The 14,385-nt window shown below is 36.9% G+C and overlaps 1 protein-coding gene across 3 annotated transcripts in view; it reads right to left on the bottom strand.

The window, feature by feature from the left end:
- The window catches only part of LOC138707915 (probable E3 ubiquitin-protein ligase HERC1), a 178,360-nt gene that overhangs the window by 25,261 nt on the left and 138,714 nt on the right, over positions 1-14,385 (bottom strand). For all 3 annotated transcript variants that reach the window (XM_069837981.1, XM_069837962.1, XM_069837972.1), the window contains exons 54-61: positions 13,982-14,147; positions 11,899-12,093; positions 10,008-10,153; positions 8,255-8,567; positions 6,075-6,191; positions 5,681-5,848; positions 3,902-4,093; positions 1,909-2,090 (exon numbers count right to left, since the gene is read on the bottom strand). In XM_069837981.1, the coding sequence (XP_069694082.1) occupies positions 1,909-2,090; positions 3,902-4,093; positions 5,681-5,848; positions 6,075-6,191; positions 8,255-8,567; positions 10,008-10,153; positions 11,899-12,093; positions 13,982-14,147 (1,479 nt within the window). The remainder of the gene's footprint in view (positions 1-1,908; positions 2,091-3,901; positions 4,094-5,680; positions 5,849-6,074; positions 6,192-8,254; positions 8,568-10,007; positions 10,154-11,898; positions 12,094-13,981; positions 14,148-14,385) is intronic.

The raw sequence follows: 14,385 nt of genomic DNA, 5'->3' as shown, positions 1-14,385 counted from the left end.
TATAACTGTTACACAGCTACGTCATAGTTTCGTCATTACTTCATTACGAAAGGTAATAGAATATCTGAGGTTCTCTATTGCATCCGGTAGAGCGCTCTAGTGTGCCGTGTTAAGTATCGATAGTACAACTGGCTCTGATCGATTACCACACTATATTTTGGTCAAAGAGTACAAGCTACAGCAATATTATTCTAATCATTCTGTGCTCTTTGGTTTGTTCTTCTGTGGTTACAAGACAACCATCATCAAAAAAAGACAGTCGATATGAACAGCTGTTAGAGGGGCGGCCATTTTTTCTCTATATACTATGCTTAAACAAGGGATTTCATGTATATAACTACTGCAAAGCAATTCCCATTGTATAGTTACAGACTGTTTATACGTCCATCGCTTATGCAAGGTTTATTAGTAACGTTTTCTGTCCCAACTCTGCATAAGTCTCGAATAAAAACTATACACTGTTTATTAGTAAGACTGATGTGCTATAAATATCTGACTATAATATAGCAGAACCCATTTATGTGCTATAAATATCTGACTATAATATAGCAGAACCCATTTATGTGCTACAAATATCTGACTATAATATAGCAGAACCCATTTATGTGCTATAAATATCTGACTATAATATAGCAGAACCCATTTATGTGCTATAAACAGAACCCATTTATGTGCTATAAATATCTGACTATAATATAGCAGAACCCATTTATGTGCTATAAACAGAACCCATTTATGTGCTATAAATATCTGACTATAATATAGCAGAACCCATTTATGTGCTATAAATATCTGACTATAATATAGCAGAACCCATTTATGTGCTATAAACAGAACCCATTTATGTGCTACAAATATCTGACTATAATATAGCAGAACCCATTTATGTGCTATAAATATCTGACTATAATATAGCAGAACCCATTTATGTGCTATAAATATCTGACTATAATATAGCAGAACCCATTTATGTGCTATAAACAGAACCCATTTATGTGCTATAAATATCTGACTATAATATAGCAGAACCCATTTATGTGCTATAAACAGAACCCATTTATGTGCTATAAATATCTGACTATAATATAGCAGAACCCATTTATGTGCTATAAACAGAACCCATTTATGTGCTATAAATATCTGACTATAATATAGCAGAACCCATTTATGTGCTATAAACAGAACCCATTTATGTGCTACAAATATCTGACTATAATATAGCAGAACCCATTTATGTGCTATAAATATCTGGCTTTATTATAACTTTATTTTTCTTTCCATAGAAATTGTGCTAACAATTCTTATTGTGTTTAAAAACCCTCAGCAGAGTTTGTTATTGCCAACCTCAAATATAATGGCAAGCATGGTATGCACTCTATCAATAAAAACTATTTGCCACATTTCAACAAGATCAATCTTCTTATTGTATCCAGATGTTTGCTGACAACATAAAGTCCACTATAGTCTAAAAAGATTAAAAGATTTATTAAATCTACATACTTAGACTTCAACAAACAAAATTTGATAACACAATCTCAAGGGAAAAAATGGAACTCTCTGCATCATAATCCACAGTTAATTCCCGATTTACCACCAAAATCGTCTGTAGCTGCATTTAGATTGGTAACAGGCCATGATTGTTTGGCCGAACACCTGCATAGAATTGGAATATATCAGTCCCCTAACTGCCCATTGTGCAACTCAAACCAAGAAATGGATTCGGAACACCTCAAAATCTGTGCTTCAGTGGCTGGTCATGATAATATCTTTGAAAAATATTGGAGTGCAAGAGGTCAAATGACTTTATTGTCAAACGCCTGGCATTAGAAAACAACAACAACAACATAGTCTAAAAATATAGGAATACTATTTGCGTTTTTCTTCTCTTTCCTCAAAGTGATTTATTACCTGAACTACTTCTTCACTTTGTAATGCTTCTATCTGCCGAGGTCGACGTTGTCGGTCACTGTTCCCATGTCCCAGTTTGCCATAGTCTCCATCACCCCATGAGAACACTTCACCACTTTCAGCTAATGCAAGGCTGTGCCCGTCTGAACCACAAGAAGTTGCCAGAGCGGTGATGACAAATCCTGCAATACGTTATATCAATTATGTGATCTGTTTTACATGTGGATGGTTGTCACAATGTGATCATCAACATCTATCCAAACATATAAAGACACACCATCAGCAGAATAGTAGTGTGTTGGCTCTCCATACCAGAGACCTCAGTTCAGATTCCACTGAAACTTAGTGAAATTACTGGCGGACAAAGATGGTCACTGGGGCAGATTTTTATGGAACAGTTCCTTTTCTCCTCCTATCATATTGCCACTGTTCCTGCTGCCCACAACACCACTACCACTGCCGCCATTTCCCTCCCTCACAACCACTGTCACCAACTTCATTGCTGCTGCCACCACCACCATTTTATTCCTACAGGGAATGCTTGAGTCAGGATGATCAGTCAAGTATCAATGAATGAATAAATAAATAAACACAATTTCATGGAAAGATTTATTAGAACAGATACAGCAATTGTTGAGATAATTTTCAACATATTCCCCACCCGAACTGAGACATTTCTCATACCATGGAATCAACACATACCGGCAGACTTCTACAGTACATGTCTCATTTCCAGTGGAGAATATTGTGACAGCTGCAACGGTGTTCGAACACACGTCCGACAGGGCGTGCGGCAGACAAAACGCTGGTACGGGGAGCATCTGCATGCTGAAGGGCAGAGGCGGTGTACTACTGCGATGCGCGAGGGGAGGCTGCGCGCGCAGCTGCTACTTGCGGAGTGAAGGGGGGACGGACCCTCCCGAATCGTCTAGAGGAGTCCATCGAAGTGGAAATATCCAGATAATTCGAGAGGACACCCGTAGAAATTTCTCATAACTATGGTTTAGCTATAAAAGAAAAAACGCGAGCGAACTTCAGCAGTTTCAGTTTATTCAGTAAGTAAGAAGAGCAAGCAAGCCAGTCTTGTGTACCGGAGTTCGACTTGAGTGTGCGTCTGCAACTGTGTCAGCATCCGAAGACCTGAGTTCGAGTGCAGTGGACCGCAGTTGGAGGGACCTGAGTTCGAGTACAGTGGACTGTCTCTGAAGGTCTGTGGTTCGAGATACTGTGAACTCGAGTGACTGAGCTAGAAGAACTGTGAACTGAGAACTGACAGTTCTGATTTGTAAATAGTGCTTTGTGAACATTAGTTAAAATTCAGTTCATTGTTGTTCTCAATATTCCAAGTAAATTGTCATTGTCGTCTGTGGAGTGCAATAACGAATACTGTGTTACTGTGTGGAGAGCAAATCTCAATGTTGACGGGAGCAGAATTAAATTGTAGAGAGTGATAATTATTGTTGAGATAATAAAATTACATTGTTGTTGAGTTGAAAAAAATTTACAATATGTTTAAAAAATAGTTCAACAATATCTGTATCTGTTCCAAGAGTCTATTGTATTTTTACTTAATTTGCAAGAAAATCATCATTTTATTTAAAAACTGTAAAGGGCTAAATCATTCCTTATCAATTTCTCTAATGATAAGAATAAAAATCAGAATTATATGGACAGCACTTATCGAATAAAAAAGTGTTAATATTTAGGGGAAAACTATTTTTTTCTGAGAGAAGTATTCATTTGGACTAATACAGTATTATAACTTTTGGATATAGGCCTACTCTATCCGAGGAATAAGCAGTTAAAATCTGCACATTCATATTACATTCACCCTGTATGGCTTGCAATTGTGCCCTGTCATGGTTGTATTTCTGATAACTTTTTATGTTTCAACTATGGTGCTATTTTTTAATCCGTGTAAGTATCTTTCTGAATATTATAGTCATTAAATGAGCTTAATATGAATAAGAGGACAATATAATTTTCTTCTTACCCTGGAGAGAAGAAATAATGCTCAATGAATGGAGATCATCTGAATTTCCTTGTCCAAGACGTCCATAACTTCCTTCACCACAAGCTAACACTGTCCCATTGGCTTGAATAACGAAAGTACAATTTTGTCCACAGACAATTTGTTGTGCTCCTGAGAAAGATTCAGTTTCAACTGGGGCTAGACTGCTTCTGCCTGCAAAACAAGAGAAAGGCATTTACATGCATAGCATCTTACTTATCATTACTTTTTAATCTATTAATTAAATTCAAGGGATCATCTACTATTCAGACTTGGACAAACGACATTCTATTGCAATGCTAGGAGTGTCTTCATATCTTCTACTTTATCCTGTCTGTTTCTGCACTCTTAAGGCTCGTCTCCACTATTGAACATTTAACAACAGCATGTTAAATGTTCAATTGTTTACCGTTAACATCCCAACATGTTGACTGAGCATGTTAATGCTAATTTCATTTAACACTTTGTCCACACTGTTAAACATGTTAAACTTGACTTTCTTTGCGTAGTCCACCATAAACAGTCTATGAGATTTTAATATAGATAGTGTTTTATTTTCAAACCTTGGACAATGGACTCAGATGATGATCTGACTTTTGTCATTGTCTCTATTGCTTGTTACAAGGCTTTGACAAGGAAGAAAATGAGAATGTGGATGCGGCAATATCTTAGTAAAAGACACTATGCAGGATACATTCTAAATGAGCTAAAGTTGAATACAGTAACAATTTGGATTCAAAAACTTGCTGAGAATGTCAGAACACGATTTTAATATAGTGCTGCAAAAATACTTCCTGTTACACCAAAGAAATACACAATTTAAGAGCAGCCATTTCATCTCAATTAAAAAATTACAGCATGATTGATTATCATAGGATCTACGACATGATAGGTGTTAAAGGAGTGGGTAATATCGTATAATTATTCTTTCCGAAGTTTTACGAATGTTAACATACTTCACCAAATACGACCATTACTGACGTCAAATAGCATTAATGTTTAGTGTACGATGAGAGTGCGAAAACTCTCTATTGTATCCTCGAGAACAGTTAAATAATAATTCCAGTTCTCTAAAACAGTCGGCCTTCTTAGTTTTGCCGTGTATTCTTTTGCAGAAACATCCCACAAACAAGGCCTTTCCATCAGTGCATTAATTTTATTCTAATGTATCTTCTTTCATCCACACACCAAGAACCAATGATAGTATAAAAATGATCAAGATACGTGCCACAAAATTGGAACTTATAGTTGTTGCTATGGAAACTGTACGAGCAAATGAATTGACTTGACATTTTTCCATTTCTGCTGGAAAACACGCCAACATGTTAAAAGTGTTAAAGTCAACATACTTAGTTAACATGTTAAGTCAATTGAGACTTGAAATGTCCATATACATGTTAAATTCAACATGTTATATTTAACATTTTGTTGTTAAATGTTTAATAGTGGAGACGCGCCTTTTACAATATGTAATTCTGCACAGTCATTTGTAACTCAGTAAGAGACATCTGTCAGCAAAGCAGAGAACATGGTATGACAAAGCTGCCTGGCGAATTTTATCTGTCATTCTATCATTCGGGAAAAGGGTTCTTTTATTCGTATGTGTCATAAAGTCACAAGAAATTCTCTGCTTTAGTTCCTTTGAAAAAGGAGCCACACTAAGGACGTTTGTTCTCTTTCATTGTCTGTTTTTGTGTTGGACAGGATGAAATTAAATTCACTTATCTATCAATCACTGTTAAAATTTCTTTAACATCATACCTGCTTCTCCAAGTTGTCCATGTCTCCCACTTCCCCACAAGTATGCATGGCACTTTCCACCAATCTGCCAGTCATGAGGCTGCTGGGTGGACCAATTCATAATTTGTTCATCTGCTTTCAGGCTCCATAATGTGTTATTAGTGGCAGACATGCTTTCTTCTTCCTCTTCTAAAAATTAACAACATGCGTTATTATACAAACTAGGACTATTGATTAATTGATTAAATGTTTTGATCGATCAACAGCACAACTTTTTTCTCCAGACGAAAAACACTGCTTATGCATGGTATGGTAGTAGTGAAATGTCTATTTTTACCAAATAAATAGCTATAGCTCCTTAACCATTCGAAATAGGGTTCATTATCATAAGAAATTTATGTTAGATATTACAAACCTGCTGTTGCTTCTTGAACAAGTGTACAGAATTCCTGTGGTAACTTTGATCTGTTCACAAGGGCTTCTGCTGTATGCACACCAACGCTAAACACTTGTAACCACTGCCATTCTGGAACTATAAAAAGAATATTTATATACATAAACCTTCGATAAAGCCTACCTTAAAACTTTAGCTAAACCAAATTATGTAAATTTAAAAATCGATTATGAAAGAAAATCAGCGAGAGGTAAGAAAAATTAAAAGTGAGAGTCCAGATCACTATGTAAGTGAAATAGAACAAGATATCACTGGAAGACAACATAAAGATTACCCAAAATTATGAAAGAATTAAACAAAGATGAGAAAGATTCACTATGTATTAATGCTATAAATAAAAGAGGCTGCCTGAACTATTTTAGTAATTTATGGACAAACAGTGCAACTATTAAGATGAATAATGGAATGATACTAATGAAGGCGAAATTAGTCTGAGGTCCAATGTCAAAAGTTACCCAGCAATTTTCTTTGAGTGTTGAGAAAAACTCTAAGAAAAAATCCCAACAAGGTAACTTGTCTCAACCAGGATCTGAACCCGGGCCTATTCATTTCATGGCCAAGAAGGCTAACCATTCCTCCACAGTAATGGACTATTTTGTTTACAATGTTACATTTGTTCGGATCAAATTTCTACACATTCAAAGTACAAAACCAAAATTATTTCAATCATTTATTACCATAATACACTGCTCTCTAAAAAGGAATGAGCATATTGAGAATTAAATCAATGTCTTTCCAAAAACAAGTTAAGAAATGTTTCATATAAAACAATCTTTTTCTCCAAAAGGAAGCAAAAACGAGCAAAATTGTTCTAAACCTTTCTGTCTCAAATATTTCAAAGAATAACCCATTGAAATTAATAACATTAATTATGGTTCACCCTGTATGATACGTTCATTCATTCATTCATTCATAGTGTTCTGCCCAAGGGCAGGTCTTTCATTGCAAACCCAGCATTCTCCAATCTTTCCTATTTTCTGCCTTCCTCTTAGTCTCCGCATATGATCCATATATCTTAATGTCATCTATCATCTGATATATTCTTCTGTCCTGAACTCTTCTCCTGTTCACCATTCCTTCCAGTGCATCCTTCACAAGGCAGTTTCTTCTCAGCCAGTGACCCAACCCAATTCCTTTCCCTCTTCCTGATCAGTTTCAGCAGCATTTTCTTCACCCACTCTTTCCAACACAGCTTTGTTTCTTATTCTGTCTGTCCATTTCACACGCTCCATCCTTCTCCACAGCCACATTTCAAATGCTTCTAGTCGCTTCTCTTCATTTCGTCGTAATGTTCATGTTTCTGCTCCATACGATGCTACACTTCACATAAGCACTTCACTAATCTCTTCCTTAGTTCTTTCTCCAGAGATCCGCAGAAAATATTGTTCTTTCTATTAAAAGCTGCCTTTGCCATTGCTTTTCTCATTCTGACTTCTTGACAGCAGCTCATGTTACTGCTTATAAAGTATTTGAAGCTGTCCACTTGCTCTACTGCCTCATTTAGAATTCGCAAGTTTACCTTCTTACTTTTATTTCCTATGACTATGGTCTTCGTATTGTAGGCATTTATCTTCATACCATACTGCTCACAGCTGTCATTTAGCCCAGTAGCATATCCCTTGGTATCATCTCCTCTTCTGCTAACAACGCCATATAATCAGCAAATCTTATGCACTTTATTCTTCTTCCTCCTACTATCACTCCTCCCATGTTCTGAAAACAGTTCTTCACTAAATCCTTCAAGTAGATGTTCAATAGGGTAGGTGATAAAGGGCATCCTTGATGTACTCCTCTCCCTACTTCGTTTCTTTCTGACATTTTCTTCTCCTATCCTGACCTTGACTCATTACATATAAAAGTTACTGAACAGCCTCCTCCCTTTTTCCCATCCACACAAATTTTCTTTAGCATCCCCGTCAGTTTATTCCAATCCACTCTGTCAAATGCCTTTTCTAAGTCAACAAATACTATATACACTTCTTTATTCTTCTCTAGGTATCTTTTGCTGATTGTTCGTAGCAGTCTAATTGCATATAATATGCTATACATGTGTTATACTCGTACAACATATTATTATGTAGAAATTATTTACTGATGTTCAGTTACAAATAATCTATAGTTCGTGAATGAGCATTTCTTACCAACAGAGAAGTGTTCATCGTGGTTAGGAGGCACAGGCTGGTAGCAGAGCACTTTGTCAAGTCGCAGCACAAGAACAAGCGCCGCCAAGCACTTGAGGTGTCCGCTGTGCAGCAGCTGCTCTCCACTCACAACCAAGGGCTTCTCATACTGATACTGCTCTTGCAGGAGGGTAGGCAGTACTAGCAGCAGTGATCGCAGGCAGGGGGCATTGTGCAGGCCTGTAACACCTTGACGGAGCAACGAAGCCCTCGCCCCTGCTAGAACGCGAGTTTTTGCCATCTCTGTCATACCGAAATGTGTTATGCGGACATCCTGCAATGTAAGACATTACTCATTACTAGAACACTGGAACAGTGTGTCACGTAGAATAAGCAACATGCATTCCTAGTTGACGAAACATAATTTGTGGCAAGACAATACAAGTCATTTAATACAGAAATAGAGGTCAGAATGGATAAAAACCATAAAAACATCATACCACATACACTTTAACCACGAATGCCTAAACCAACAACACCGAAATACGCACAAATCAACATAAAAACACATCATACCCAGCACAAAAGACAAGAACAGGCTTGCACAAGGTTTGCGCTCTCCGAGCCGGCTCACAGCTCATGAGCGGAATGCAGATATTAGCTGCGCTCTGTATAAGGGTGGACTGAAAGAAGGGGTGATCTCGTACAAATATACACAAAAGGAAGTACTATTACGAGTGTTTATGAAATGAATTCGCGTTCAGTGTTTGCAAAACTATCTTGAACTATTATTAATTAATAAAGAAATATTTATTTTACAGAAGTAATAGAAATTCTATAGCTACTTAAATGTATCATTTTGTTATATTTTTATTTATCAATACATCAAAACGAGGTTTTATGCTGTTGGCAGCTGAAAGGAACAGTAGCCTACTGATCGTAATGAAACATCAGTTACAGATGTTCGATGTCTGCCTTTATTAAAGTTGATTATAGAAAACAGTTGCTCACAAATATAAATGTTGAGCCAAACATAGCAATAATTTTCACAGCCAGCCTGTGTAGTCGTGGATATTATTGCTAATGTTTAGTCTTGTAAAACTCAATCAGGCTAGTAGTATTATTCAAATGATCTTTAGCGCTTAGGTCACATTGAAGATCAATAAGTTCGAGCTGTAAATCGTTAAATGTTATGTTACGTCTTTTAGATTCCTCCATACTGTACTCTAGCAGTAGGTAAGCAACGTGAAACAGTTACTGAGAATAGACCTACACACTGCACTCCACTAGATAACTGAGTGGTAGTTTCCTTCTCCTCTACCTATAGCAAGTCTATGTCATTCTGACGTATCTTCCTCTCCGTTTCAGCAAGCGGTAAACACCGCTCTCCCGCTCCGAAGGAGCGCGCGCGCTCATGCAGGCCTGCACTAGAACAATATGAAATTTACAGACACACAAAAACACACCCCAATGAAATTCTCAACACACAACTCAATTTCAGAACACACGCACTCTTTGACTCCACATTACACCACACAAACACACCCTCACAGGAAACAAAACAAGAGGCGCCAAGACCAACAATGACCAGTTCTGAGGATGACCCATAATAAGTTGAAACATGTAAACCAGGTACGATAGAATTTAACACAAGAAAGTCTTATAATACATATTATTATTCGTATGAAAAACATAATTTTGACAGAATTTGTTCGTAGTGAGCAAATGTGAGTTAAAGTAATACATTTCCTTGCTACCTTTATATTAAACTCACCTTTGATCTTCCAAAACAAGCAGCTAATCCTGATTCACCAAGCCAACTCAATGAGTGGACACCTCCTGTTCCAGTATTAGTCTGCAAGAGACTTCCATCTTGCAGTGACCAGATGTTGACAACACCACTTGGTCCTTTGATACTACCTGCAAATTTCAAACACAGCTGTAACTAGTTTTCAGACATGTCAGTATCTTAATCGTAAAGTTAAATGCAATTAAAACCTACACCACTTTCACTGCATTTTATTGAAATGTTCTGTACATTTGCACCAAAGTTTATCACTAATTATTATAACACTGATCATTTTGGTTAATGTTTAAGATTTATAAGATTTTTGTCCAAACTCATCTTAAGAAGAATGAACGTGACAAAGCAAACAGTGTAGATAAAGGGATGCTGTGATGGGCATTCTGCATGCAATGGTGTCCAGTTCAAAGAGAAAAAGGGATGAAAAAGAAAGAATGAAGTTATGAATGGTGACAATATGGTAAATGGCAGAGACAGGAAGAACGAGAGCTATAATTACAACCATTTGATCACTAACCTCAAGGAACCCATCTCGATCAAAAATTGTTTGTACAAGATTAGAGCACTTCCCCCCCCCCCTCATAATATCCTGCATACTTATTCTACATGAATGTTTTACACACCTATTTTGTAAGACATCCCGTTCATTCTTTAGTTTTAGTGTTCAATCAACTTTCTAATTTAATTAATCTGCGAGTTAATCTATTGTTGTAATTAGTAATGTAAGTTATTGGTACCGAAGAGTTTCTGAGAATTACAATTTTAATGTGATATATGGACTGTAGGAAGTGCTGAGTTTTCCATTATAGTAATTACTATAAATCCAGTCCAGAGTACAATGTAAGTTCTTTACAACAAACACTTTGTTTTTTAAACATCCATCAGTAAATATTCTGTCATTCAGTTATTTCTGTTGTTCAATGTGCTCAATATATTCATAAGGTATATCATATTCATTCCTAGTTATATAATAGTACATTATGCAACGAGCCTATAATGATAGTAATTAAGACGCGAGTATGTTTGTTTATGAAATGAGTGCAAGCGAGTTTCATAATTTTCATACAAGCGTTTTAATTACCATTATAGGCAAGTTTCATACGACTTCTTATGCTCGACCATATTTCTACCTTGAAATTATTCAGAAGTATTCATTTTATTCGCATCTCACTGAAGATCGGAGGTGACTTTGTGCATAACTCGTGAATTGTGACATGTGCGCAAACGCAAAAGTATTGATTTTTTCCGAGGAACAATAATGTCATTGACCTTGATATAATTTAGAGAATAACATGAACTAATTTTGATATAACCTGGAAATTGATTTACAATTGAAAAACGAGATGATAAATTGAATTTATTTGAATATTATTTACAATTAACGCTAATTATTATAGTAACAGAACATAACCTTCTGCGACGGTATTGGATTTCCAGCCTCCGTGACTTTTCGCTAATTGTCTGTCGATTGCATATCCGAGAATAATCTATATAACGGTACAAAGCTGACTTGTGATTGGCTGAAGACCTGTACTTTAATGACATGCATTAAAGGACTGCTACCAGGTGTATAATTACTACATTTCGGCATGGTCGAGCATAAAAATATTTATGTGATTGATATTACTGTATTTTTCTTGATTAATTTATATAAATAATTCTGCACAAATTACCGAAGATAAACAATACTAGTTTAAATTTATAACATGGATTTGCCAAACAAAGATGAAATAATAATATGAAATACAGATTGTATTTATGTCATATAGAGTCAGTTACATAAATTATGGATTCAGCTTGAATTAATTCTTTGTTGTAAACTCTCAGTTTCATAACCAATCTACATATGAGTATAACTAACCTGATGCCAGCAGCAAACCATCTTTATGGATTGCTAGTGATGTAACAGGATGGTATAACTGGCCCTGCAATTGCGTCACCAATTGTGGTGCTGTTTTGCTATGGCATTCTTCTACATGGGCATCAGGTAGTATCCAGATGCTTATACTGCCATGAACAGTTCCCACACATAATAGAAGAGGGGTGGATCCTTTACCTATTACAGAGAAACTGATTAGTTAACATCACCAATTGTTTATTCTGCAACTAACTACTAACAATTATTGAAAATCATCCGTCCTTAAGTGAGGGTGATAACTTGTTTCCGGAATTACAAACGTGAAAATATAAAGAAAAAATGGTATAAGTAAAATAATTATTCATTATGTACATTCCAACAAAAATTTGTGTTAACATATAAATGATAATGTAGAATTTGAAGAGAGGCCTTCAGAATTTCCACCACAATCTTTTGAATCTCATAGAAGGGGATATTAAAGGATTTAAGAATATTACATGTGAATTTTGGTAGACATCCCCTTGTTCCAAACAGTAAGCCTGTAACATCCCAGTTGTAAAGCGAAATGCTATAATTTTCACTGAGATCTGGAAGGCAAGGTATATATTTAGCTCGCTTGTCATTATTTATCTGCTGTCCCTGATTTGTGTCTTGCTCAAAGCATATCGTAAGGTCTAAGACTGTCACTTTCTGAGTTCTTCTCTTGATGGCGATTATATCCACCTTTCTATGAGAGTCATCTTCAGAGACACTGAATCTCCTCATGTACTTCCCATCCTCTGTTTTTTTTTTTTCACTTGGTTATTTAACGATATTGTATCAACTACTAGCTTATTTAGCGTCAATGGGATTGGTGATAACGAGATGGTATTTGGCGAGATGAGGCCAAGGGTTTGCCATAGATTATCTGACATTCGCCTCACGGTTGGGGAAAACCTCGAAAAAACCCAACCAGGGAATCAGCCCAAATGGGAATCGAACCCGTGCCTGAGCGCAACTCCAGATCGGCAGCCGACTGAGCTACATTAGTGGCTCTCTGTTTCTTAGCAGGTTGGCAATTTCTGTACGAGCTTTATAATTAATATCTACTTACTTACTGGCTTTTAAGGAACCCGGAGGTTCATTGCCGCCCTCACATAAGCCCGCCATTGGTCCCTATCGTGAGCAAGATTAATCCAGTCTCTACCATCATATCCCACCTCCCTCAAATCCATTTTAATATTATCTTCCCATCTACGTCTCGGCCTCCCCAAAGGTATTTTCCCCTCTGGCCTCCCAACTAACACTCTATATGCATTTCTGGATTCGCTCATACGTGCTACATGCCCTGCCCATCTCAAACGTCTGGATTTAATGTTCCTAATTATGTCAGGTGAAGGATACAATGCGTGCAGTTCTGCGTTGTGTAACTTTCTCCATTCTCCTGTAACTTCATCCCTCTAGCCCCAAATATTTTCCTAAGAACCTTATTCTCAAAAACCTTCAAACTCTGTTCCTCTCTCAAAGTGAGAGTCCAAGTTTCACAGCCATACAGAACAACCGGTAATATAACTGTTTTATAAATTCTAACTTTCAGATTTTTTGACAGCAGACTAGATGACAAAAGCTTCTCAACTGAATAATAACAGGCATTTCCCATATTTATTCTGCATTTAATTTCCTCCCAAGTGTCAATTAATATCTACACCTTGTTAATTTCCCAGAGGAAAGGACACGGAAGAACAAAAAACAGAAGTGAGGTAGGAGGAACAATATTTAAGTTTAGTCATTGTTGTTAAAGGTTCCATGAGTGCAAAAGTCATGTTCATGGGTGGGCAACTCGCGCTCTCGAACTGTGAACAAAGTCAGTCAGGTAGAACGAACTCTGTGCTAGTTGCAGTGTACGAGGGCCTTGCAACACGAGTGGTTGTTGGTTCGCTTGTGTCTACAGTGATTGGCTGCTTGTAACTGCAGCGGCTGCCTCGGTGTGTGCTTTTTTTTGTGCCAAGGTTTTTAGCGCCTTGGGAGTACGAGTTGCCCACCCATAGTCATGCTATTTCACTAAATGTTATATTAGGTTCCCCATAAGTAATGGAAGTAAACTTACCAATCACAGGTGACCATGCAAGAGATACTGGTTCGTAAGTTGGCACAAGAGTATGAAGACAGTTCCAAACACTTCCCATTTCTCTCCATATACGACAAACACCATCCACGCCACATGTTGCCAAGAACTGGCCACGTGGATCCCACTTTATGTTCGATAAAGCACCCTATAATAACAACAGTTGCTAGTATAGAACTCTGTTGTTACTAAACTAGTCCAAGATAATGGAAAGAAAGGGCACTGATGAGAAAAACTTGTTCATAAGTAACTGATTTGTTTTCTTTTAACTAATGGCGGGTACTTGACTGTTCAACATTCACCCAAATGAAACCATTTGTGTAGACTAATTTACTGATGGAGTTGTTGCCCAGAGTGTCCCAAAGAAGGCTGGTCTACACTACACC

Source organism: Periplaneta americana, chromosome 1 (assembly GCF_040183065.1).
Source record: "Periplaneta americana isolate PAMFEO1 chromosome 1, P.americana_PAMFEO1_priV1, whole genome shotgun sequence".
NCBI lineage: Eukaryota > Metazoa > Arthropoda > Insecta > Blattodea > Blattidae > Periplaneta > Periplaneta americana.
Note: the sequence above shows the minus strand (reverse complement) of the source record. Positions and strands in the feature narration are given on the sequence as shown.